Source organism: Tyto alba, unplaced genomic scaffold (assembly GCF_018691265.1).
Source record: "Tyto alba isolate M040663 unplaced genomic scaffold, T.alba_DEE_v4.0 Super-Scaffold_17, whole genome shotgun sequence".
Taxonomy (NCBI): Eukaryota; Metazoa; Chordata; class Aves; order Strigiformes; family Tytonidae; genus Tyto; species Tyto alba.
In genome coordinates, this window is record NW_024881279.1 from 9,327,585 (window position 1) to 9,353,652 (window position 26,068).

General features: G+C 49.2%; 2 protein-coding genes across 3 annotated transcripts; one reads left to right on the forward strand and one right to left on the reverse strand.

The window, feature by feature from the left end:
* Window positions 1-2,859: 2,859 nt before the first annotated feature.
* SAP30L (SAP30 like) lies at window positions 2,860-14,072 on the forward strand. The gene is made up of 4 exons (XM_042790278.1): window positions 2,860-3,358; window positions 5,168-5,290; window positions 6,963-7,061; window positions 9,002-14,072. The coding sequence occupies exons 1-4, from the start codon at window positions 3,173-3,175 to the stop codon at window positions 9,128-9,130; spliced, it is 537 nt and encodes a 178-aa protein (XP_042646212.1). The 5' UTR covers window positions 2,860-3,172; the 3' UTR covers window positions 9,131-14,072.
* A 9,879-nt stretch (window positions 14,073-23,951) lies between these two features.
* HAND1 (heart and neural crest derivatives expressed 1) lies at window positions 23,952-25,856 on the reverse strand. 2 transcript variants are annotated; one of them, XM_033006245.2, is made up of 2 exons: window positions 25,208-25,856; window positions 23,952-24,607 (listed from the first exon to the last, which is right to left on the reverse strand). In XM_033006245.2, exons 1-2 carry the CDS (start codon window positions 25,703-25,705, stop codon window positions 24,509-24,511), a joined length of 597 nt encoding a protein of 198 aa, XP_032862136.1. In that variant the 5' UTR covers window positions 25,706-25,856; the 3' UTR covers window positions 23,952-24,508. The 2 variants fall into 2 exon arrangements, with proteins under 2 accessions (XP_032862136.1, XP_032862134.1); XM_033006243.2 differs by having other exon boundaries at window positions 23,952-24,610.
* Window positions 25,857-26,068: the final 212 nt, after the last annotated feature.

The following is a 26,068-nucleotide window of genomic DNA, read 5'->3' on the forward strand; positions in this document are numbered from 1 at the left end:
GTGGGAAAATCAGCGTGCATGAAGGAAAGGAAAGGCTCTTTCTAGGGGACCAGCAGATAACTGCAAGGCATGCTCCTAAGGGAAGACTGCTGTGATTCTTGGCCACGGGAACATTTCCCAGGGGGAGTATGTGGCAAACACTGTGATAGTTTAAGCATTTTAGTAGGTTCAATATGTGCCATCCTAGAAAAATGCTGAGGAGAGTGGGAGTCTGGGGGAAGGTGCTAGGGCAGAGTCTCCATTGGCCCCCAAGGTACAGAAAATGGAAATGGTCTGATTCCTGACTGGAGGTATAAAAAACTAAAAAAGGCTTCTTCCCAGGACGTTTTTGGCAGCACAGACCTTTCGGAGAGTAGCATTTCTGTCCCAAGAACCCCGAATGGCTCCATTAAAACGGTAAGTTCCAGATGACAGCTACCTCCCAGACTTATCTTTAGAGGGTAGTGCTGCTCCAGCTAAGATTTAAAGGCCTGTGTAGGTTCCCCTAATTTGATTAGAGGGCTGGCTTGGATGGGCAGGCTATTACAGCTTCAGAGGCACTAAAGCTGCCTGGGTGCTGATGGGTTTATGAAACATTGTTTCTCACTTCATTGCAGCTCCCACAAAGAATTATTAGATCAGGTTAGTGATAGATACCTAATAAAGAATGTCTCTATGAGGCAGTTTATCTCACAGCAAGCTAGTTCTGGACTAGCAGACTGTGAAATCCTGAGGTTCCCATGAGGATAAATACACTGAAATAAACTGCAATTATATGAACACCTCCACGCACTTCTTTTCTTTTTTTGAAAACTGAAAAAAGATGTCATTGTGTTAGCCTAAGCTGGAAGTACTTAGCCCTGAATTAGCAGTCGGTGAAAAAAGCAGGGGCTTTTTTCCTCTTAGTAGGCATTGCAAAACAACTCAAAATCTTTCTATTTGCATGGGATGAGAGTTTGGAGCCAAAGATGAAATACAACCTGATGGTAAGTACCAACCTGCTCTGGCACTGATGATGCCTGTTTCTCCAGCCACTCCCAGCTTCCCACAGAAAAGTCCAGAGAGCACCTGCAGAATCTCCTCCTCACCAGGACAGGAGGAAGTCTTGCCTGTTGTGATCATGTTCCCTTTTATCTACTTGCTTGCTGCTATTATCATCTGTCCCTGCAGTCTGTTTTCAGCTTTCCGAATGTCAAGATAGTCCTTCTGCAAGATTTCCTCAGCCTGCCATTTGATTTTTGTTTGCAATGTTAAGATAAACCTAGAAAGCTTGCTATCAGGAGCTCTGAGATCACTGTCAGCCTTCTGGTGTTTTCCCTTTCCCAAAACCAAGGGAATATGTGTATGTTTTTTGCCAGGAGGGTATTACTTCAGGCAGGCAGATTTGGCCGGGAGCTTTTATAAGTGGTGGCATCTTGCTTTTTTAAATCTCTGCTAACTGCTTGTTGGTCTGCAGGTAAAGACATTTGTTTCCCCCACCTTCCCATTGGAGTGGCTGGCTCCTGGGAGCAGTGTGCCAGGAGAGTGCACTGTGGTCCTCTACTAGTAGTCACAGGGACAAACAGAAATTAGTAATTGCCTGAGGGCACTGGCAATAAAAACTAAGGCAAGAGGCAGAACTGTTGAGGAGGATTATTAAATCCCTGCCCTCCAGTTTTATTCTGAGATGTGTTTGGTATTGCAAGGACTGCCTGGAAAATATATATTTTATAGTTTCTCAGTCATCTTGTGTGGAGCAGGTGGAGCAGGCTGCAAGATGCCAGTGTCCGTGTTACTGCAGAGCAGGCTGCTCTGATGACCAAGGGCTTTGAGGAGTCTCTTTCTTGCAAATGTATTCCGTGTGTGAGATTCAGCACAGATCATCCCCTGCTAACGCACATTGTTCCACGTGAGGGATTTCAGACTTTGAAGTAATTTTTAGTCTGTAGAACCTTTTTTTCTGTTTGTGCAGAGTCTTCAGGAAGATTAAATCCTTTTCCATTTACAGCTGCTCATGCACCTTGGACAATAGCATATGCTGTCTGGTATTACAGAGGTCACAGCATTTCCAGAAGTAATATCTCTTCTCCACAGATGAGTAGGAATTTCTTTCTTTCCCCACTCCCTTATCACCATCATTTTTTTTTTTTTTTGTTTTTTTTGTCTTTCCCTCCCTGAGGATGAAAGAAATGCAAAGCTTCGAGTCAGATTGCTCGGGGAAAGTTTTCCAGCTCCAACCTTTCCACTATCCCTACTGTGTAATTAGGGGAGGAAAAAACAAAACAAAACAAAACAAAACAAAGCAAGCCGGGGAGGCTTATGTGATGAGGTAGCCAAGATCAACCAGGCGTGGAGTACGTCGACACGAGTTTTGTACCCGGGACTGGGCGAGAGCCGCAGGTTCAGCCCGGCCCTCCGCCGGCTTTCGCGCCGTTACGGGAGCGGTGCCGGAGGAGCCCGCGGCTCTGTGAAGCGGGGGAAGCGCCGCGGCCGGCGGGGCCGGGGACGCTTCCCGCCGTCTCCCTGAGGGCGGGCAGCAGCCGCTGCGGCAGCGCCCGGGGCGACGGGAGACGCCGAATTTCCTCAGGGGAGAGCGAGCGGGCGCGGTGAGGGGCGGCTGGGCCCACCGGGGGGGGGGCACAGCGGTGCCCTGGCAACGGCGCGCAGCCCCCCCCCTTCCACGCGCCCTCGCGCCTCTCTCCCGGCGACCTTCCGGCTGCCGTGCTAACGCGGAGGCGGGCCGGGGCCGGGCGGTGGCGGCAGACAGGCAGCGCTTCCCCCCAATAGGCGCGCAGAGTGGCGGCGGCGCGCCCCGCCCCACCGGCCATCCTGCCCAATCAGAGCCTCTATCTGCAGGCGCAGGGAGGGGGATGGAGGGGGCGGTACTTCCGCTGCCGGGGAGGCGGTTTTGTGTGTGTGAGTGTGAGTGTGAGCGTGAGCGGTGCGTGGGGGTCCCGGCTCCCCCTGTGGGCGGCGGCGCTTGGGGGGCCCGGCCCGGCCTCCGCGGTCGCCGCTGAGGGGCGGCGGGCGGGGGGGTCCCCCCTTGAGGGGGCCCCTGCAAGAGTGGGGGGCCCCCCGCGGGGGGCGCCGGGCGGCGGGGTCCCCCCCCCCCCCGCCCTGAGGGCGCGGGGAGGCCCGGCGGCGGCGGCGGCGGCGGCGGCTCTTTCCCCGGTTCTCGGCTCCCCGGGCGGGGTGAGGGGCGGGCAGGTGGGCGATGAATGGTTTCAGCACCGAGGAGGACAGCCGGGATGGGCCTCCCGCCGCCCCTTTTTACGGCCAGAGCTGCTGCCTCATCGACGACGGGGACCGCTGCGTGCGCCCCGCCGGCAACGCGTCCTTCAGCAAGCGGATCCAGAAGAGCATCTCGCAGAAGAAGCTGAAGCTGGACATCGACAAAAGTGTGAGTGGCGGCCTGCGCCGGTGCTGGCCGCCCCCAGCCCGCCACCGCACTGCGGCCCCTCCCGGGCCGGCCGCCCCCCCCGCGCCTCGGCCGGCCCAAAGTTGCTTTTTCCGCCCGGCGAGTTGAGCTCTCCGATTGCCCGGGGGGGGTTCGCTTCACCCGCCCCCGAGCTGTGGGGAGAAGGGGTGCGATGGTTTGTGTTGCGAATTCGGTTCCCCTGGACTGCGTCTCCCTGTCTCCAGCGTTACTACGCCAGGGCAGCACGCCTGGGTAAAGATACGGCTTTTCCTCATGGCACTGAACGTCTTGTGTGGCTTAATGAAGCAGTACTAAAAGCCGGGTTTGGGAGGAAAGCTCTCATGCGGCAAGGGAGCAGATGATGTTCAGGGGGAGCAAAGGAGCGAGCCATCTTTGCTTCGGAGCAAATAGTGCAATTTTAATTTCAGTTTCGTATTGAAAACTGCTGATGCTACTAGGTGAAATCAGAGATACGGGTTACTATTTCAGTTAGGTGTTACTGATGTTACTTTTTTTAATTGGTAAGAATTTGTTTTCTAGTGAAGCAGATTATTAAAAACAAACTATTGCATCTAACTCGAAAGGCAAGGTGTGCTGCCTTTTAGCCAGGGCACTTGCACAGTTGGTCGCTGGCAGGCACTAAACAGCCCAATTTGCTCCTGACCGCTTAATGTCATTAAGTGACAGCTGTCAGCTCAAGATAGAAACGGGTTGTTTGCTGAGTAGAGAAATAGGTAGAGCAGAGCAGGCTGTCAAGGTTACAGAAGGAATTTCTGAGAAGTGACTCTGTTAATAGAATTCTGCTCTTTGTGCTTTTCTTACCTGATCTTTAAAGACTAAAACCATTAAAACCAAAAATAAGGTAAAGTTTTAAGTCAGTCTGTTTGGCGTCTTCCCCGGCTGGTTAGGTCCCTTTTGCGGAGCCGAAATTCATCATGTCGCAGGAAGAGAGTGACTCAATTTGAAATATAATGTTAAAAAAGCAAGTATTTCTCCTGGTCGTAGTCCTCAGCAGATATGTCTAGTGGTATAGTAATGCCTTTCATTTTAGGAATGATTGTTTGACAGATGTAAGGCTTTAGAAATAAAAAGAGGAAATCAGACTACTGAACTCAAAATGAAGGGAAAGTATGAAGCAGGCTGCATATAGTGATTTCAAATGTAGGGTGCCAGTATCACCTGAAGATGTTTTTGCTATACAGGTACCAAATAATTTTGATCATTTGTGGTCTTTTGTTGTATATATGCTAACTGTAGTGGGATAGTATTTGTTAAAAGGGGGCTCCATGGCAGGATAAGCTATAGGAAAGAGACATGGTTGCATGTTTTAATTGAGGTAATTAACCAACTTTTATTTGGTCTAGATTTTGAAACACATTAATAATATTTTGTACTATTCAAACCATAAAGTTCACGAGAGTGGAACAGGATAATATTTTTGTTAGTTACCTGGTAGTAAGTCTTGAAGCAAATGCACCTCCTCCAAACAATTACCATTTTTTTCCTGACGTATGATTGCAAACATAAAAAAGAAATATATTATCAGCAGAGGTTCAGGTTCAGCTGGAGCTCTTGAGTCCTTCATTTTCCTTGTCTTTAGTCTTTGTAATGTAAATTATCTCTAACTCAAGAGTATGATGTCGGGCCTGGGGTTTAAGATTAGAAATTCCTTAATGTCATGAGGCAGTCATGAGGGATGTTCTCTGTAATACTGGTGTCTAAGTGGGTGCTGCTGAATGATCTTTCTGCAGTACCTGTTTTGATTGCTTCTTCACCACTTCTGATTCTTAGGTGAGACATCTGTATATTTGTGATTTTCACAAGAACTTCATTCAAAGTGTCCGAAACAAAAGAAAGAGGAAGACAAGTGACGATGGAGGTGACTCTCCTGAGCATGAAACGGATGTCCCAGAGGTTCGTTGGTACTGAGTGGGTGTAGAATGCTTTACCAATTTTGAACATGCTGAGTTTTGATTTGGATGTTTTCCTGTTTCAGGAAATATTTAAATTTTAAATTGTGACTCCACTGAAACTGCTAGGGATTTACTGTCACTTTTCTGGAAGACTTTTTTCTGATGCATAATGTCCTAATTTTCTTCTTCATCCCTGTATGAGTTCTTTACCCATGTAAACTTTTCTGTAAAAAGAGGTATGGTAAGGTAACTGCACAGCTTCATGTATGTACTGCTTCCAAACAGAGAGCTGTTAAAGCAGTATTTTTACCTTTAAAAAAATGAAGTAATATCAAATAAGTTATTTTCAGTGGTGACTGAGGCCTCAGTACGTTTCTTCGTTACCTAGCATGCCTCATTTTGCAAATACACCAGAGAATCTAATAGGTCAGCTTCTCTATGTTTGGGTATGTGGTATCCAGGGGTATTAAGCTTCTCCAGACCTTTGCATATATAGCATTTTTGGCACTATTTAAAACTACCGAAAATCATTTGTAACATCTTTTTATTTTGGGGAAGTAGGCCTGTTTTTTTTTTTTTCTGTGTTAGTCTAGAATAATCTCTTCTCTATGCCATTGTGTGCTGTGTTTGCTTTGACGATGTTTCTGGTACTATTGACACTGCAAAAAGTTGTGCAGGGGTGATGTTCATGGAGGAGCTGAGTTCTGGCCACGTCAGCAGAGCCCTCTGCTGGAAATGCCACCCATACTGGCAAAAAGCATTTTATTTCTGGAAAAAAAAGCCATCAAGAATCGTTTTGTCAGCAAAGCTGTGTCTTGACTGCAAAGCTGTGTCCGCACACCTCCTGTGTGGAGCTGTTGAAAAAGTTGCAAGTTTTTAGTTTGTTTTTTTAAGGATACCTGACCTTTTGTTGTAGCTGTTTGTGTTTGTCTTCTGCAAGGTTCTCCATCAAAACTTTCCTGTACAGGCTTTACGTTAATTGCCAGGATGATTGGTGAGGACTCATCTGGCATGTAAAAATATTGATGTTGTAGAGCATGTAGGGTATTTGGTGGTTAAAAACTGGGGAATGCACATCACCTAACTGAATAGTGAACTCTGCAGTGTGTCAGTGTTAATGTAATTTTCTTCTTGGTTTTCAGCAGAGATTCCTTTTGTCTTTGAAACATGGCATTTCCCACATGATCTTTGTCTTCCTTCCTGTAACCCCCACCACCACCACCCTTGCTTTTAAACTGTGCACTTCCCATTGAAGTATTTGAATTTGATTTCTTCTCTGTCTCTGTACTCTGTTTTATGTCACAAGCCATTTGTTCAGTGCCTGCTAAATTGATAGTTCTTGCGTGAGTTTTTTAAACCTGGTGGGAACAAAAGGTTCCCCTTTGCTTGAAGGTCGCAGAGGTGTAATTGAGAGCAGAAATTGGCCAGCAATTCTGTTGACAGCATGTGAACCAGAACAAAATTTTGCATTTCCCTGAGGCTATTTTGGTCCTTTAGCATTAACAAATACAAAATATACTTAGATTTGTCAGTAAGACAAGCTGATGTGGTTCTGAACGCAAGCAAAAAGCGGTCCTATTGAGGAAGAAATAGTTATTTTCACATAACTCTACACTGCTGCCTAATAGAAGCCAAAGGTTGTGCTCATCCCTTCTTCTCTGCTTCACTTCCAGGTTGACTTGTTCCAGCTCCAAGTGAACACCCTGCGACGTTACAAGAGACATTATAAGTTGCAGACTAGGCCTGGACTCAACAAGGCTCAGCTAGCAGAAGTAAGTGACAACAGAGGTAGTATTCTCTCTGTCATTAAAAAAACTTACCTCCTGCTGAACCTCATATTTTGTGGACACTAATATCAGTAGTGACTCTCTCACTAGTATGTACCGTGTGCTCTGCGAAAGGCTTCAGGGGATGATGCCCACAGAAAGCTATGTGCTTTCTTTCACCCGAGACAGTCATGGCTGACATGGAAGCTGGCTCTTGAAAGCATGGTTTAGTAACTTGCTTTTCTCTGCTTCCTTTCCCTCCTTGTTTGTAGTCATAATCCATTTCTTTAGCAAGCAGAAACAGAACCTAATTTCCAGTGGCCTGGATGTTAGCTGAGGGATGGCTCATCGACTGAAACTCAGACTTACGCACGACTAGTCACCTTAAGTGCCCCTGTTAGTTTTTCTTTCCTCACAGGCACTTGAAGTGGTTGGAATTGCTTATTATTAAAGGCAGAATCACTGACCATGACTTCAGATTCCTTATTTCCCTCCCTTGTCCTGATGTCTTATGATTCTGTATTAAGAGAATAAAAGGCTCTTTCCTTAGGGGCCTCTGCTGCTGCTTTCTCACCATATGGGGTACTTGTTAAGAAGGAACTCTCTGTATCTCTTTGTTATTTGCGTTAGCTGTGCTTGGTGTGCATCTGCTCTGCTCACTTTCCTGACTTGATCTGAAGGCATTCTGTGGGAAAAGGCTTCTCTAAACCTGAAAAGGCTGTGGCAGCTACTGAGTGGTAACAAGGTTGATTTTGTAAGCTGAGGCTTTCGCAGCTGTCTGCCCAAAACTGTTTTGCTTTTACTTTAAAGCACAAAAATTGGCAGACTAAAAAGGACAGCAAGACACTGTCTTGCTCTCTTTCAAAGTCACCTAGGGAATGAATATACAGAATATAGAGAAAGTGTAGTGTAGTGCATGTAGGAATAAGTTGAACAAAGCAGGGTGGGTGTATGTCCTCATTAGTAGTTCTGATTTGTCATGTTCTAACTAACCAGTTCATAGTCTCTCAGCTACCTCCTGCCATGAAGGACTACTTACTTAGGCAATTTACCATGAATGTGCCCAGGAGGAAAAAAAAAGTAAAAGTACTATGCAAGCAGAAAATAAAGGGAGCCTAACTTAAAGTTGTCACACACTTCCCAGATTTCCTGTGAAGTCTGAGCAGCTTTGACCCTACGCTGGATCCTCGTCCAGCTCCCATGCTTGAATCACTGCTGCCTGAGGCTCTTAGACTCCTGCTGCTACCCCACCGTAAGGAAAACTCAAACTTCCATAAATCTTCTTGGAGTGACTTATTGCTCAGCCTGCATCAAAATCAAGTTCTGGAGCTGTGTTGGGTATGAGAAGCACATCTCATCCAGCTCCAACATGTTTTCTACGTTCATTTTCTGAGGAAAAAGCAGCTAATGGTTCAGGGCTTATGCTAGTGTCAGAGAGGGGTAGCCCTAAGCAAATCCTAACCCTCCCATTGCAAATCCACTAGTGTTCCTTTCAGTGAAAACTTACTCAATGCATTTTCCTTTGGACTCTAAAACTTTACTACATCTGGTTCACACAGCAAAGTGTTTCAATATTTCTGACACTCTCCTTTAAAGTACAGAGATGCAGGGAAAACTTGCTCTCCAAATAATCTCGGCATGAAATGTCACTTAGGAGAGGCTATGCTGCTTTGGCAGGAGGACATTCTGACTTCCAAATTCCACTTGTAGGTTGGCTGCAAATACTGCTGACACAGCAAGGCTATGCTATGTTCATATGCACATTCCAGCTGTAAAGAGAGAGAGGTAAATGAGGACTGACAGTTTGAATTGGTGCATGTTTGACTAAAAGTATATTACACTCAGTGGCCATAAAATCATTTTTGGAAAGTGAAGAGAAACCCTATTCTGATTATTTCTATTTTTTAATTTCAGAATTTCTGTCTCTTTACATGTTGTCCTTCTAGACTGTCAGTCGTCACTTCAGGAATATTCCTGTGAATGAGAAAGAGACGCTTGCGTATTTCATCTATATGGTGAAGAACAACAAGAGCAGGCTGGACCAGAAATCAGAAGGTAGCAAGCAACTAGAATGAAGATTAGCAAGACTTGGAATAAGAGAAACCTTGAAGGAACAGATGGTATTGTGCATTTTAGGTATATAAAAACTATTGAAGTATATTGTAAATTTTTTTTTTTAAATGCAGTAAGTCTGGATGACAGAAAAAAATATAGACATTCTTATCAGGAGTATTTGAAAACATGTGCCCAGCATGTTTCTGAAGACTTCTTCCCCTCATTTCAGTCACATTGGAATAAAGAAATGAGGATAATGAGAAAAGCAAGTAAACCTGTAGGACTGTGGAGTTTATCAACTCAGTGTTTTAAACCATTTCTGGAAATCTGCATCTTGGTGCAGTTCAGATCACAGATGGGATTTTTTCACTGAACTCAGACTGCATCACAAACCACCATGCAGTATGTCTTGGCACAGGACTGGAATAGCAGCAGAGAGAAAATTCATTATCGAGGTGCATGGGTCAGAAGTTTGTCTGAAGCTTGCTCCCCACCTACACATGCTCTGTCTTGCCTTGAGTCAGTGCTTCAAGTCCCAAACTTCTACAAATGCTCCAGCTCACCAAATCTACTCCAGTGAACACTACTTGACTAGTCTGAAATTGACTTTTTTTTTTTACCATTTTTTCTCCATCTCCCTTTCAACATGGATGCCAAACAACTCTCTGCAATCTCTTTTTCTAATTTCTTTTATTTAAGAACTCATTAATTAATTGTCTGTAAGCATTGAAAAACTTTTGCGTTTTCTCAGAATGTGGTATCAAGGCAAATACAGCTTATTTGCTGGGTTTGATCATGTTGGTAGAAATGCTTAATTCACTTATGCGTATTTCCCTTGATTTCAAGGCTCAGTGATGGTATTGAAACAGTGGCTTAAGACATCTGTGTCTTAACCTCTGTGTCAGATCAGGTATCAGTCACAACTGATGTGAATTTTATACTGAAGCTAGTCTTTCGTGGGTGTCACAAAACTGCTGTGTGGGTTTGTGAGCTCGGCAGTCTCTGTTTAGTATAAAGCAGACTTATGCTAATGCCTGTAGCACCGTAACCGGGGTAGTGAGCTGACTGGAGCATGATGCATTTCATCTGTCTTTGCAATGGGCAAAAAGTATTGAAGCACTTGCCTTTTGTGAGCATTACGTGTGCTTTCATAAGAGCTGCGTGAGTGGAGGGTGGCATGCTGGTGCTCTTTAACCGGGCGCTGTAGGAGGAGATCTCTCTGATTTTGTTATTTAAAGCCAAGGTGTCCTTACAAATAACACAGTGGTTATTTTGGCAAAAGGAGCTTATAAAAGTGTTGGTCGTGACTGACTGTTCTCCAGTGACCTCAAATTCTATTCAAGGGGATCTCGTGATTTAAAGCACCACTCTGTTTCTTTGCTGTTTTAACCAATGTCTCCATTCTGTTACAAGATGCCAAGACTCCACATAGAGAGTATATTCTCAACAAGCCTTAAGCAATGAACTGAACAGTAGAAAACTTTGGCTAGCATTTTGTCAATGGCAGGTTTTAATATTCCAAAACTGGATGAAGCTTTGTTGAAGAGCTAAATACACAGGTCATGATCCCAGCTTAGTACTGCATCATGTTTCGTAAGGCATGAAGGGTTCACATAGTGAAGCTCTTGTCGAAGCTCTCCCAGGGTCTCTTTAAAAATCAAGTCACAATGTAAAGCAAGCTGTTCACATCAGCTCTGAAGTGTTTGCTAATACTCCAAAAACATGTTCAACAAGCTTCAGCATGTCTAAGTCCCGTGTCATAGGAAGAAATACTGTTATGGGACACGTCCCATTTGTGACATTTTGGGGAATGTGATTGTTTTAGCATTTCCTTGTTCAATTCAGTATGGATTTTAAGAATATCAGACAAGAGAGAGGTTCAGGCAATGAGGAGAGAATGTCTTGCGTCGGTATTTCATGAATGTTTAAAAATTTCCTAATTATGCTGGTCCTTTCCTTATTGAAAGGGTGGAGTAATTCCCACATCAGTCAACATGATCTGGCTTCTCTCATTCAGGACAGATATCTAAAAGGGTATGTTCTCTGACTGCATGTTAATCTTCAAAGTGCTCATGTAATCAGAGGATACTACCAAGGGAAAATGAGTTTCTGAGTTGAGAGGGTTATGCCTCATTGTAACTTCTAGACCAAAACTGTAAAAATGTAGTTTGTTTGGGACTTACTTTTTGTTGTTGTATTTTGTTTTCTTTTATTTCTAAGAGTAAATAAATCTGTTGGGGTGTTTTAGCAGCCAGCAGCAAAATGATTCTTTTCAAGGAAATATGGTGGCAGGTTCCATCTGTTCAGGTGTATTTACTGGAATGCTTTTGTGCAGAGGTGGTATCCAGGAAACATTTTTTTTCTTTTCTGAAAATAGTCAATTGATGTGAAATGTGATCTTTGTTGGTGTCACTCTTAAAGCAATTATACTTTTTTGAAAAAATTCTTAGTGAAGCGTGATGGTGAAGAGATGTTTACCAGCCATTAGCAGTTGTTTATAAGGTGGAAAGCTTGGAGGCAAGACACCAAAGAAGCAGAAGAATCTTTGGCTGTCGGACCCCATGGCCTTATAAACCCTTGCAAATGCCTTATTACCTTGTTCTCAACTTAGCTAGAGCAAAACGCCTTGAGCAAAAGAAAGCCGATGTCTTGTTGGAAGGGTTAGCCACTTTATGGCTCCCATGCTATAAACTGAAATCACACGTCAATTCAGTAGCAATATCCATGTTCAGGGTGCCTGTGATTCTTGAAAAGCATTTAGTGTCTAATAACCAGAAAACGCAACAATGCAATTGTCGTTCTGTATAATACCATTCTGTGTATTTGATTCCTTATGCTGCATGCCAATTAAAAAAGACTTTCCAACTTTTTGTTTTAAACTTCAAAGTAAATGTGTTTGAACCTCACACTTGTGAAGCCATGAGGTGGGACATTTTCTCAGCACTTTTAGATGGGACTTGTTGGAAAGGTGGGAGACCCAAATCGCTTTGGCTGGTATGATAAGATTATTTTTGTTTTCCTTTTACATTTTGCTTTTCACAGATGGGCCTTAAATTCTGTCTAGCTTTGAACCATGGAGCACAAGCCTTGGGGGCATGGAGGATGACCAGATGTCATCTTCCATTCATAATAGTGGAAGCTTATTTCTTACAAGCCTGCATAGGTGACATTCACCCTGGGGCAGAGGAATCATCGTTGAAGCCCTCCAGCCATTATATAGCCTAATTTAATTACATAGCCTAATTCAATTCTCATTGAAGAGTTGCATTAACTTCATTAGACCCCTGAATAGATCCAAAGCCATTAGTATGAAATCCAAGTAATATGGAAACATTTCTTCTGGGGTTAATTTCATCCTGTATGTTGACCCTCTGCTCACTCTAAGGAAGAAGAAGAAATCATTGCTGTTAGTTGTCGGCTTGAGCTCAACTCAGGGGAGTTGGAAGTATGCGAAGACTTGAGTTTGTGGCAATCTGATGGCTGAAAAGTGCAAATGTATCCAAGGAGGCTGTATTAGAATACAGTTTTTTTTTCAATTTCTGCATCTCAAAAATATTGTATATCAACCTGAAGTAAGCAATTTCATTAACAGCTAATCTTGCTTTTGCCAGGCACTTTAGATGCTCAGCCTGAGGAAAGCAGAGTGGGCAGGTTTGTACCACTTGTCCCAGTACTCTGGTGTCCGTTTTCCTTAGAAACGTGGCTGTAAACTGCTGGATACCCTGGTGTGCAAGACTTGACCAAAACATATCAAGTCAGGCATTTAAAGTTAGTCTTAAGTGCAAGCTGGATTCAGAGAGGCTTTGAAAACAACAGCCGAAATAATCCACAGTAAGTGGGAGTTTTCAAGTGGGTCATGATGGCACAGAGAAGATGAAACACGACATGGCCCACAGACTGAACAAAACACGCTTCCACAGTTAGCAACGTGGAGGAAGATTTGTTCTGTGTTAGCTCTTGTAATGGATGTTTTATGAGAGGGGGAGAAGGGGGGGAGCTGTGCACTTTACATCTTTTGGTTGAGCCAAATGTAAATACCAATGGGAGATCTTCAGCAGTAACTGCAGTTGGAGGGGAGAGAAATGGTCTGCTGGGGGACTGCTTATTTAAGTTCACAGATCGTTACACTTCCGTAGAGCACTGGAGTCACTTTGCTTCTACAGTTTAAAAGAGCGGGTAGTACAAGGCAGCCTCCCGTGCAAAAGGAGGCCCTGTACTGCCCAGAGTACTGACTGAAGAGTCCCAGAAGTGAAGGAATGTTATTGATGCCTCTTTCCTATTGTCACTGTTGCCCTTTAGCCAAGTTAGGGAGTTTTCACTTTCCACTTTCAAAGTGCAAATGAACTGTTATGATGTAAGATACTCCTTGCACTTTTCACAGCTATCCCTGGTCTCGCGTTTTTGACTTGCCTGTGAACACATCTGTTTGGAATGAATTAAATGGTTGAAGAAAGTGTGTGTGTGTGGGGGGGGGGGGTGCCTCCTGCCTTAAACCTGAACTTCCCTTGCAAGCAACTCTGCAGGCTATCCTGTACATCAGCAGGCTCCAGGAGCCTTTTACTTAGCTGAGCCCTAACAGGGCTGGTTTTACTCCGGTCCCAGCCGCAATCCTGCTCGGCAGCTAAAGTGCAGGGGAGGTGAGTAGCAGGTAACTTGCAGAATGGCTTGGAGTCTTTCAGCGGGCTTACTGGGAGAGAAAAACTGTGTTCCCTCTTCTGTTTCTGGCCTCCATGTGTTGTGCTGATCTTATGCCAAATGTTTTGGACACCTTGTATTTTTAACTGTGTAATATAGCTGTGTATTGTTAAAGCAACTTAGTAACTTATAGAAAAAACTGTAGAACTCATTTCTCTGAGGTGTAGGAAATGTCCTGCTTCCACTGTGTATGAGACTAACTCTGTACTGTCTGACAAAGATAAAATGCTGAATTTCACTTTAATAAATGATCTATCTAGCAACAAAGCCTACATTCCTTTCTGTTTGCTTTTCTGTCCTTAGCACTTTTGGCTCCAGAGCCAATGGAGTTCTGCTTTGCATGGAGGTTTTGTGCCAGGCTTCTCTGATTCACTCTCATTTCCCACCCACCTCCCCAGGACTGAAAAAATTGCAGACACGGAGGGGAGAATGGGTCTGCCAACTAGGATATGTCCAGCCTGAAGTAGATAACTCAGGTGATGGGATATTTTTGGACAAACCTATGTGGGTTGCACAGATGCAAATAATGGAGCTTTCTGAATGCAAGAAAAAGGCGCCAGATGGAGATTGTTGGAGAGCCACATGACCTTGCATTTTGGGGAGTGTTGGGCTTTTCTAGGATAGCGATTTCCCCTTCCCCTCAAGTGCAGCATCTCAATTGATTCATGTTTCCTAACGAATCTTGTTTATGTCTAGTTCAATCCTGTGCTTTTGCTTCCTCCCCAGGTACACCCTTGGCTATGTTTTACAAATGACTTCTAGCTCCTGCTGTCCAGAGTCAAAGCTGCGTATCTAGCTGACAGGGTGGGTGCTGCTCCAGAGTAATGCTGACATGTAGCACTGCAATGTTCAGTCAGTTAAGCTGCAAGATCCTTTTCCATGTTGTGCTTTGTTTCATTTCTTTGTCCCATATTGCTCTTCCTCTTGACCATAAGTCTTGCTTTTTTTGCTGCAGTGAGGAAGTGAGTGATGCCAGAATCTGGGGCTTGAATACTTGTTCTCCTGAACCCTGTCATGGCATTTCCTAAGGCTCTGCTGGCACGGTCTGAGGCATGCTTTAGCCTTGATTTTTAGCCAGGAAAAAGGTTGTAGTGTAGCTTTACAGACACTTGGGCTCTCACAGAGGAGGATGATAGGATGTCAAGAGATTTACACTCAAAATACATGACCTGCATTTATCACCGTCAAATTAAATTACACTGTTAATGTGCAGTAAAGATTTGCACAGATAATTCTCCCCAAAACAATCCTGCAACTTCTCCTGTAACCTCATTCCTTGGTGCTGTCCTACAACTGCCCTGTCTCCTCTCTGTTCAGTTCATGGCAAGGGATGTCACGCCCTCTGGGAGGAGGGTGCCAGCTTGTGTTGCTGCTGTTCGGTGACTTCCAGCCGTGCAGAACGTGCCCGTTTATACTGGCAGTGGTGCACGCAGGACACACCTGGTCCCCCCTGTCCCACATCTCAGGGTATTAGCTTTCAGTAGCAAGGGAGTGGGACTACAGGGAAGAGACCTTAGCAAGTTGAATCAAATTGTTGGTGCTTTACTGTGCTGTGAGAAACAATCAGTGATCAGTTGTTATGTTTGAGTCTAATATTCTCGTAGCTGAAGCCTGACCTTGATGTATCGGAGAGCTGGGGCAAACTGAGCTGGCACGTCAGAAACAGATCCCAATGTCCTCAGTGCCCACACTTGTGGACGTGTCTGGAGGCCTTTGCAATGAACCAGAATCTCGAGGTGACACGGGTGGGCTCCACGAAACAAGGGGCAAGGGTGGGTCACTTTACAGGGCATCACCTCTGGGTTGTCAAGTTTTTTAGGAGGTATCGGGGAAAAGTCTTCAGGTGCGGGCAAGGGCAATGTGCCTCAGTGGAAGGGAAAAAGCTGTGTCCTTTGCATTCCCAAATTGGTGAGGGTGGGCTCTTCAGCCAGCACAGTGAGAGGGTGTCCTGCCCAGGGAGGGCAGGCAGAAGGGCTGGAGGAGGACAGCTCTAAGCAGCGACCTGTTGTGCAGATGCCGTCTTTAGCACGAGAAGGTATAATGGAAACTCCGGTGACACAAATAAACTCTGCCAGTTAATTTCTTATTTGTGTTGGCTAATGAATAATGCTGCTTAATCTCATGTTTGCTCCCTGCCAAGAAACCCACAGATTTCAAGCTCAAAACCAAGGAGGAATCTGCTCAGTCTTTTTAACACGTTCACGCTGAGAAACTAAGCAAGCAGCAGGTTCATCCGATGGGCCTAAAGCTCCGTGTCCCTCTCTCCGCTCCCTGCTGCCGTGCGAGGGCAGTGTTAGCTCAGTAACCCGGGAGGCGGGTGCTCTGCAGCTGCACCTCTGACCCAGGGCAGCTGGCCCGGGGGGACCAAAGATGCCTCCTCGGCAGCAGCTGGCTTTGCTTGTCAGATGCCGGAAGCAGGATTATGCTGGAGTGGGATGTGGAGATCAGAAAAATGGTTTGTTTGGTTGTTGGGTTTGTTGTTCTTTTTTTTTTTTTTTTTTTCCCTGGCTGGACATTGAAATTGAACATGTCCGATTCTCTGCGTGAGCCGTCCTGCGGCCTCCTCGCAGTGTTGATGGAAACCAGGCTTCGGTTCTCCGCTCCTCAGCAGAAAGGGCAGCGCAGAGGACTGGGGAAAAATGCGAACGTGGATTTAATGGTTTTATGTTTTAGAGATGTGGTTGAGCAGGCTGAGTGTGCAGGGGAGAGCCCTGGGGATAGCTTTTCTTTTTTCCCTTTTTTTTTTTTTTTTTATTTTCCCTGTATCCAATAAGGGATGACTGCACGGCTCTGCCAGCACTCAGTCTCACATTGCCAGGAGCTGGAACCGATTTCACATCTCTTATCCTTTCAGGCAGTGTTGGATTCTTCCCGAAGTACCTCAAAACCCCCTAATGTGCTTTTATTTAATTGTTTTTGGAACTTTCTCCAAAATCTGTTTCCTTTACGTGTTGTAGGAAGTACTCCATGATCACTGCAGCATCCTCAGCAGGGAGCACCGTGGTGCCTGTAGGGAAGAGCAGAGCCTGCAAGACAGGGGAAGAGGGACATGTCAGGTAGCTGAGATGGCTCTGCTGCTTCTCCTACCACATGTATGGACTGTCAGGGACTGGAGAGCACAACGATGGGCACCGCATTAGCAAGCTCTCTAACACAGATTGTGGTCCCAAAGCGGAGAGGAGGATCTGAGTCCAAGAGGTGTGTGAACGTTGCCCGTGGCTCTTGCTGGTCTTGACTCCTGTGTGGGCAAGTCCATCTTTAGAAAAGGGAAGGTGGTGGCCCTGGAGCCAGCTCGTTCATAGCTCAGTTTGGTGTCTGGGTTTTCGCCAGCTCCTGCGCCTGTTGAGCAGACGGCAGGCCGGCAGCCGTGGCCTGGCAGGCAGCCCTGAGCAACCCGATCTCCTGTTTGGTGGCTTGCTGTCCAAACTGCAGGCCCTTCATTGGGCTGGGGCGGGAAGGGCAGGCACCACATCCAGCCCCTCTGCACGGATGTGAGGGAAGTAGCCTGGCACCTTCCCAGCTCTGCCTGGCTACAGAGGGCAGCCAGGATCCCTGCAGGTGTCCCAAAACTGGACTGTTCAGCTCTTCCCTGTCCAGTCTGCCCTGGAAGGATCCCTGTGCTCTGCAGGATAATGTTCTCATTGTTCCACACCTACTTTCAGAACAGAACCAGATTTTTTCATTTTTTTCCTGGAATTTCCACTGGTTTACTGACCATAAACCCTGACCCTCATGTAAAAAGCAGAGTCCTTGGTGCACAAGTCCTGGCCTCGACTCACCACAGCCCTCTGTGTCTCTATTTTCCTGGGGATAAAAAGCAGTTGAAGGCTCTTCATTGGTGCAAGGATAGCACTGAGTACAGACAGGGCTTTTCTTATTAGACTAGCACAAACTACAGTGCCAGGGAGCTGCTGTTCCTCACCAGGCTATTCCTTGTCCTCCACCCTTCTCTCATTTTCCTGATCCTGTTTTCCCCACTCTTCCCTTCTGCTCCAAATCCTTCATGCATTCCCCAAATCAAGCCCACAAAAGTATCTTCACATGAGCCTTCCCACCTCTTTACACCACATTCCTAGAAATAGGAGCCTAAAAGGGCATTGGGTGTGGAATTGTGTGGGTTTAGCCCTAAGCAGCTGGCTTGGTTCCTGGATGTTTTCTAGGATGAGTTGATGAACACAGCAGCCCAGGCTCAAGTCTGAGTCATGTTGCTGAGCTTCAGCACAAAGCCTGCCCTTCTGCTCTCCATCAGACACAGGACCAAGGTACTGGAACCTAAACAGTGAAGGTGAGCAGAGGAGGGGGTTTGGGGGTTGATGCAAGCTTTGTGCACTAGCTCAGGCTTGTAAGTCCTCACAGCTTCTTGGTTTGGGAAGGAGCTCCTGGCCGAGGCAATTAAACCAGCCTGCTCTAGCCACCACATCCCCCCTGGCTGCTCCTGCGGGTCGGTTACAGGCCATGAGAATTTTGTCAAGGTAGATGCAGTCTAAGGAAAAAAAGAAAAAAAACTTTTCCTCTCAATTCCTCATCTTTCAGCCACTAGTGACGCCATAAATTCCCCTACTTCTCTGGTTACTGTAAAGTCTTTCAGGGTGGTCAGGACCTGAATTCGTCGTGCAAAAGAATAAGCAAGGAAAAAAGGAAACTTTGCAAGCAAGAGCCTTCTCTGCCTTGGGGATCCGTTGCAAGGAATCAGCGAGTTTCCAAGTGCATGCTCTTGCCTTTCAGTCCCTCAGCTCAAGTCTCTTGGGTAACTGCCTGTCTCGCTCTCCTCTCACCAGCAAATATCCTCCTCCCAGCCTTGCTTCCCGCCTGTGCTCCAGCAGGTCCGGCTGGCTCCTTGGCCCCTCCGATCTGCAGGTTTCTGAAGCTTCAGCAGCTCCAGGTTTGCTATTGCACTTCAGCTTCGGAGTAAGCAGAAGAGACAGAGCTTGCCCAACATCCCACAGCGATGGAGGTGGCATGGAGCCCGCTGAGCAAAGTGCCCAGCTGATTTTACCCCCTGCCCTGAGCTGTACAGCACTGATCCTCCAGCAGATAGCCCCAGCTCCCGGCCAGCTTCTACCTTGGACCTTAAATCCAGCTGCTGAGTGGGACACAAGTAGGCTGCTGTGCCACCCCACACCATCCAGCTTCACCTGAGGGCTGTGCTGAGGTGTCATGGGAGATCAGTGGGAAATGGGCAGCAAAGTGTCATCGCTGCCAGAGAAGATGCTTGCTAATGGGATTGCTCCACCACTGAGCAGGGCAAGGATGGGTCATTCTGCAGAAAGCCATGGTGAGCACCTTTGCTAACCCCACACCAAGCACGTGAGTGTTGTGAGAGAAGTAAATACTCACTTTTCCCAACACCCCACACTGGGAAAATGGCCTTCCTGGAGTGGAGCAATGAAGGTGGGCTCTGGAGAGGTAAGGGCATGGAGTGGACAAAGAGTTTGGCCACTGTTTGACAGATGGTCTTGGGAATGTTGGCCCAGGGTGTAGTGCTCTTGGTCTTCTCCCAGCACAGGCAGTTGCATGGAGAAATACACCCTGGGCAGAGCACTAGCAGAACCAGGCAGGGACAAGCATAGGGGTGAAAAGCCAGAGAGTTTGGACTTGTTTTAAAAAAATAAAATAAAAGAAAGAAAAAAAATTTGGAGCCTTCATCTGCCTTGTGGCTTTAGAGTCTTCCCATGCTTAGATGTCATTTCTAAAGCTATGGGTTGGAAATGCATCTGGTCTTTAGATAGATCTCAGAATCACGTGACTCCAGAAGTATGAAGATTTCAGGAAGAACTATTCCATGTCATGAACTTTGCAGCTGAGGGGGCCTCTGTTGGACAGAAAATCTTCCAACCAGAGCGGTACTCCCAGGAGACAGTCTGACTTGGGAGCCAGCAACTGGTCTGAGAGTCTCCAAGTGTTGGGAGATGATCAAAAAGCTCCCCTGGCAGTAAATCTTTCACCTGCCATGTTACTCACTGGGGCTTGTGGCCATTCCTCCGAGGTCGGCCCTGGGTCAGGATTTCTCCTGTCTCCTTAGCCCCCAAACCTGGAGATTTTTGTCTTATCTTTGACGCCATCTTGACACCGAAAACAAATTATGGCCCAATTACCCTTACTGAGAGGGGCTGGGGCTACCTTAAATAGCCAGAACTATCAGGCGCTTCCTTAAGAGCGGGTAATTAGAGTGGGGTGCAGGGTGGGGAGGGGACAAGGACTGGGGGGGACCCCTGGCATGGGGCTGCCCTTGCCCCCCTGTTTGGCATGGCAGGAGGGGACACCCCATGCAGCCCCATCCCATCCAGCCCGTCTCACTCCGGCCCAGCCGCGCCGCAGCCTTGGGCTCCGGAGAGGCCAGTGCAGAGACAGAGACGGGGCTCCCCACCACTGCGCTGTCCGGGGGTCTCCCCCCTGCCCCACGCCTCCCCCAGCCCCGTGTCACCACCTGGGGCCAGGCCAGAGAGGCCCCATGATGGGAAGCAGCTGCCCTGGCCGTGGCCGTGACCTTCAGGGTGACCTTGAGCGTGTCCCTGTGGGGCTGGGGACCAGCTGTGCCTCTTGGCCCGAGCAGGGGCATTTCCATGCCCACCCCAAGGGAACAGCGAACAGCAGCATCACAGCCAAACAGCCATAACAACCGACCTGAAACTTAAAAAAAATTGCTTTTTCTTCCTTTTTTTCAGTGGCACCAGCACGCGCTTCCCTCGGCTGGGTGCCTGGGCATGTCTCACCCAGGGTTGTGCTCTCTGCCTGAAGTCAGCAGCCGTTTTGGGGGCTGACACGTGCTGAGCTGGTTCCCAGCCCGCAGCCTGGACCGTGCTCATCCGGGGGCTGCTGCCCGAGCCCCCCTGCCCCGGGAGCGCGGTGCCGGGTGCCTGTGGAGCCGGGTCCCTTCCAGGATCCAGCCCAGGGAGCAGGGAAGTGGAGCCGTGCAGAAATATCAGACATTCCCCTGGCCTTGCAGGTTTGCTCCAGGTACCCTCACGCTCTTGGGTGAGCGGGTGGTTGGGGCTGGGTGTTTCTTTCCTTTTTTTTTTTCCTTTTTTTTTTTTTTCTGTCAGATTGGTATTTTATTTGGCTCCATACTGTCTACTGAGCTGTCCAGTGTAACCCTTCCTTTGCTGCTTCTGAGATAAGAATAGGCTCCCCCGAGATCAGATAAACAGGCCCATAAATACCTACAACAACAACAAGCAGGGTCTGGGTTTGGCAGGGAGAGGAAAAAAAAAAAAAAAAAAGTGGGCAAAAAAGGAGCCATTTCTTTGCACACCAAACCCCAGGGGTGAAGAGTTTGGGATGGGAAGCACCCAACAGCCCCTCTCTCCCCGGTGCTTGCCCCCTTGGCTAGGCAGAGGGGCAAGGGGCCGGGCAGGGCAGGCAGCAAGGTGGCTGGGTCCCCTCCACGGTCCCTCATGGCCGGATTCCAGCAGCAAGGGCCACGGCACGTATGACGTTGCCCCGGGGCCAAGTGAGCCCTGCGTGCGTGTGCTTCTGTCCGGGCAACTGCAGACTCAAGCCTGCGCACCGGGAGCATGCTGCTTCCCAGCGGCATCAAGTTCACGGCAGGGTCGAGCCGTAGGTATGTGCGGGGCCACCTCCCCTGAGTGATGAGCCAGGCTCTTGGATGGCTGAAATTTCAAAGCTGGTAGCCTGAGTGTTTTAATTCCACCCAGGCTGGGTGCAGCCGGCACCAGGATCCCCGCCAGTGCCTGCCGGAGGCTGCCGGGACGCCTCTCCCAGCCGCTCAGGTTTGCTGCCTGAGGAAAAGAGGCTGCCCCTGTGCAGGGCTCCCACCCCCCCTGCAGCTCCTCTCCCTTTGGGGGTGAAGGGGGTGACCCCAGCCTAGCCTGGACCCAGGCCTCAGCTCAACACCAACACCCCTTCCCGGCCCCGGGGCCGCGGAGCCGCCTGTGCGGTGCCGAGGTGGGGACGGTGCTCACTGGCTGCAAATACACCCCCACCCAAAGCGGGTGTTGTGGGGAGCAGTGAAGCCCCGGGGTACGGGAAATATTTAGTGCTTTCTTTTTTTTCCACTCCCCCCTCCCAAAACGCTGAGCCAATCTCGCAGGAAAATCCTTTTACTGGGAAGGGAAAACTTCTGCAGATGTGGAAACAGAGAGTTTTCACTTAGAAAACCATGAAGGAGGGAGGGAGGCCGGCACTGGGGACACCTTTCCCAGAAGTTTGCAGCCAGCAGGTATCACCAGAAATCTGTGATAAGAAAAGCAACAACCCTGCGGATGCAAGCTGAGCATCGCCCCAGCTGTGCAGGGTGTCCCCTTCCCAGGAGCAAAACTGGAAACCCACAAGAAAAAAAAAAAAAAAAAAAAAAAAAAAAAGAAAAAAAACACCAGAGGGTTTTGATGGGGTAGGGGAGGGTTTGCAGGCTGCAAACGATATTCCAGATAGAGCTCGGTGTGCCGGGACCGAGGACACCGACTCCTGTGCAGAGCCCCCCCGCCTTAAGCAGCACAGCAAGTCCCAGGTCCCCGTTTAACTCTTTCTCTCATCTGATGCCGAGGGGCAGCCCCGAGTGGTGCCGGACGGACACGGGGGTATGGGCTGGCACACACCAACAGCGCTGGGGCTGGACACATTTATGGGGCGCTGGATTACAGTGTTAGTGATGGTTTGGGAGCTTTTCCGTAAAAACCCAGCGCTTTAAGGGATTGGGAAATTTAGCCATAAAATAGGATATTTGGGGCTGATTTTCTGCACTTTTTTTTTCTTTTCTTTTCTTTTTTTTTTTTTTTTTTTTTAACTTTAATGTGTTTGGTTTTAGAAATGCCCTGTTCTAGCTTCACTCAGACTCGGTGCTGTACTAAACTTTTTATAGCCTGAACAAAACGATACCACCGTGGGCATTGCTCTGCTCGGGCAGTCAATTTTCATCTCAGCCTCGTTCAAAGAGATCAGAAAACAGATGCAGGGCTGGGAAGGCAGCTGTGCAGCGGCTCCAAAGCGAGGGGAGGCTGATTCACACAGCCTGATCGCTCTGCAAGCTTTAATTACACCGGCCATCCTCCCCGGTGGTTGTGTGTCCATTCACCTGTATTTGTACACACTCACAAAGTGGTTATAACACCCGAGCTGCTTCCCCTCGGGTGAGCTGGTGTATTTTTGGGGTGTGTGCGGTTGCATGTGCAGAGATTGATCGGCGTGTCAGCAATTTACGGATGTTGCATCATTATTTCTATAACTTTAGTGGCAAGCAGAAGCTTGGTTTAAAACAGAAAATGTAATGCTCCCAGCTGAGCCCTCGGATTAACCCTACAATAACGTACGACTCTCCTCCATGCTGGTTTTCTTTGCCCCAAGCAGTGGGACCAGCTCCTGGTGTCTCTGGGAACGCAGCGTGGCCAGGCTGGGAGAGCAGGATCAGGCCCTGAGCCCGTGCACACACATCTTGGAAGCCACCCTTCAGTAACAGAGCTGTGTGCACACAGAATAAAGGAACGAGGATTCGGCTTTAATTATTAAGGATTATAACGGATTTATGCCTGAGAGGTGACAGAGATGACTTTGGGCTGTGTGGTGCGTCCGAGACTGGTGATACCTGTCATGTTCAGACAGTGAGGGGGGGATGTTGCTCCTTCAAAATGTGGCCGAGGCAGCACCTAAGGGGGGATCCCTGTGAGAAAGTGCTGCTGGTGCCTGAGCCAGGCAGGGGAGATGCCTGGGCGGGAAGGGGAGCCAAGCCCTGAATCTATGTGTGGCAGCAATAAAACCGGGGCTCCGCAGCTTTACAGTGCTCGTCCCATCCAGATATGGTAAAGGCCTGATCCTGCTATCCTTCCCCAAGCCAAATATACGTTCTGGTCCCTCTAGCAGGTCCCCTGGGTCAGGAGGGAAGGGGTTGTAGGGCAGGGGCAGAGTTTGTGCCCTGGGGCAGACTGCGGGGACACACTCATAGAGCTCCTGGGGTGAGCAAGCACAGCGGCATAAAGAAGTCCCAAAGGATCCCACCGGGGTGCCCGAGCCGCACGGGAGGGAATTCCCTCGAAGTGATCAGCCCCACAGCAGGGCACTGACCTAAGGGGAGTCCTTAATCCCACAGCATCCCTCACTCCTGCGGGCAGCAGGGCAGGGGGCCCGGCCTCAGCCACGAGATCTCTGGAACAGAGGAAGGCGGAGGGGTCGAACCCAAGATTGTTTGCGTAAAGTTTAAATTTTATTTTCTTTCTTTTTTTTTTTCTTTTTCTTTTTTTTTAATTATTTCATTTTAAATACGTGGTGTGGCGCGCCCGGTCCCTCGGGAAGTGGTCATGCATATCTGAGGTAGAAAACCCGGCACAGAAGTGTTCCCAAATGCACCTCTAGGTAGTTTCACCGCAGCCACCCGTCGGTCAGGCAGCGGACGGGGACGGGGGCTCGTATTTACAACAGCAAACGAATCAAACCGTTTCAGCCCGGCCCGGGGAGGGGGGAAGGAGCCGCCGATCGCAGCTGAGAGCGGGGAAGAGCAACGATTACTGCAAACGGGGGAAGGGGCGAGGGGGGGAATGGCCCGGCCGGTCCCCGCTGCCGACGGGGCGGGCAGGATCGGGCCCCGCAGGCGACCTTCGCTTCTCTCCCGCGGAGCATCCATCCCGGCGGGGGGGAGCCTGGTCGGGTACCCGCATCCTGCGCCTGGATGGGCTCCGGGGGCCGGGCCGGGGCTCTCTCCGACATTGCACATGGAGGGGCGAGCGGGGAGCGCTGTCGGGGCGGCGGGACAGCCCTCAGGGGTTCAGTTCCAGAGCCCAGACCTGCTGGGGCCAACCCGTCCGGCCCTTCAGCTTCTTCTCGCCGTGGCCCAAAGGCTGCGAGTAGACCTCGGGCTGCTGCGGGAGAGGAGACGGGGAGAAGGGGGGAGAAAGGAGCGGTCAGGAGCGGAGCCGAGGTCCCGGGCGGCCCCCCCTGCACCTTGCTCCCACCTCGGGGCTGCAGCCGAGCCCCGCGGCTCCGAGCGGCTTTTATCAGCCCGAGGATAAAGCGGTTTTTTGGGGATCCCCCACCTCCCCACACCCCCCGCCCGCTGCAGCAGGGGGAGAAGCGGCCGCCCTTGCTCCGAACCGCTCCCGCTCGTCCCGGGAAAGCGGCCGGGAGCGGGGAAGGACGAACGGGCGGAAAGCTCCGCCGCGGCCGGTCCCGGGGTTTGTCCCTCGGGGAAAGCGCCCGGGAGCCAGCCCGGCCCGGCGAGAGCCCTCCGGGCAAGGCGGGGAGGGCTTTTCTCCGCCGAAGTGCCGCCTACGGGTGTTTAATTTTTATTTTTAAGCTGGGGAAAAAAAAAAAAAAAAAAGAAAAAGAAAAAAAAAAAACGCTCCAGCAAGGCCGAGAAGATTTAGTGTTTTTTTTTCTTTCCCCCAGCCCCGGGGCTTTCCCCGCCCGCTGCCGTCCCGGGGAGAGCCGGGGCAGCGGGGGCCCGGCCCGCCTCTTACCGTCTCCCTTTTCCTCTTGTTCTCCCTGCCGTCGGCCTTCTTGATCTCGGCTTTGAAGCCCTCGGTGTCCCCGGGCTGGCTGTCCTTGGCCAGCACCTCCATCAGGTAGGCGATGTAGCTGGTGGCCAGGCGCAGGGTCTTGATCTTGGAGAGCTTGGTGTCGGCGGGCACGTTGGGGATGCACTCGCGGAGCTCGGCGAAGGCGCTGTTGATGCTCTCCGTCCTCCGTCGCTCCTTCTTGGGTCCCCCGACCCCTTTCCGCCGGCCCAGGCGCCCGCTGAGAGCCTCCAGCCGCCCCTGGCCGGCCGGGCCGTACTCGGCGGGGCCGTAGCTAGGGCTTTGCCCGGCGAGCTCGGGGGTCACCTCGGCCGGGTTGAGCACCCAGCCGGGGAAGTAGGCTCGCTCCTGGTGGCACCTCGCCGCCGGCCCGAAGAGGAAAGGATCGTGCAGCATGTGGTGGTGGTGATGGTGGTGCTGGTAGCCCCCCACCAGGTTCATGGTCCGCCCCGCTGGCCCCGGGGGCCGCGCTCAGCACCGCTCCATGCCCGCGGCGGCCGGCCGGGACGGGCTCCCCGCCGGGCGGGCGCGGGAGGCGGCAGCTGCGGCGTGGGGCTGCGATGGTGGTGGCTGGCTTTGGGGTGTGGGTTGGTGCGGTTGGGGTTTGGGGTTTTGGGTTTGTTGGTTGGGTTTTTTTTTTTTTTTTTTTCCTGGGGTTGTGGTTTGTTGGTGTTTTCTTTTTTTTTTTTTTTTTTTTTTTTTGTTGGTTGTTTTTTTTTTTTTTTTTTTAACCCCTTCTGGAGCCTCCCAACCCTGCCTTTATATAGGGCCGGGCCCCCCCCCCGCCGCGGAGCCAATGGGCAG

What these genes read in the sequence shown, in the direction of transcription:
- SAP30L (XM_042790278.1), top strand. Translation starts at nt 3,173, where the DNA reads ATGAATGGTTTCAGCACCGAGGAGGACAGCCGGGATGGGCCTCCCGCC. An exon ending in AGCTGGACATCGACAAAAGT is followed by an intron (nt 3,359 to 5,167) that starts GTGAGTGGCGGC and finishes TCTGATTCTTAG; the next exon opens with GTGAGACATCTGTATATTTG. An exon ending in ATGAAACGGATGTCCCAGAG is followed by an intron (nt 5,291 to 6,962) that starts GTTCGTTGGTAC and finishes CTTCACTTCCAG; the next exon opens with GTTGACTTGTTCCAGCTCCA.
- HAND1 (XM_033006243.2), bottom strand. Translation starts at nt 25,705, where the DNA reads ATGAACCTGGTGGGGGGCTACCAGCACCACCATCACCACCACCACATG. An exon ending in ACAAGAGGAAAAGGGAGACG is followed by an intron (nt 24,611 to 25,207) that starts GTAAGAGGCGGG and finishes CCTCTCCCGCAG; the next exon opens with CAGCCCGAGGTCTACTCGCA.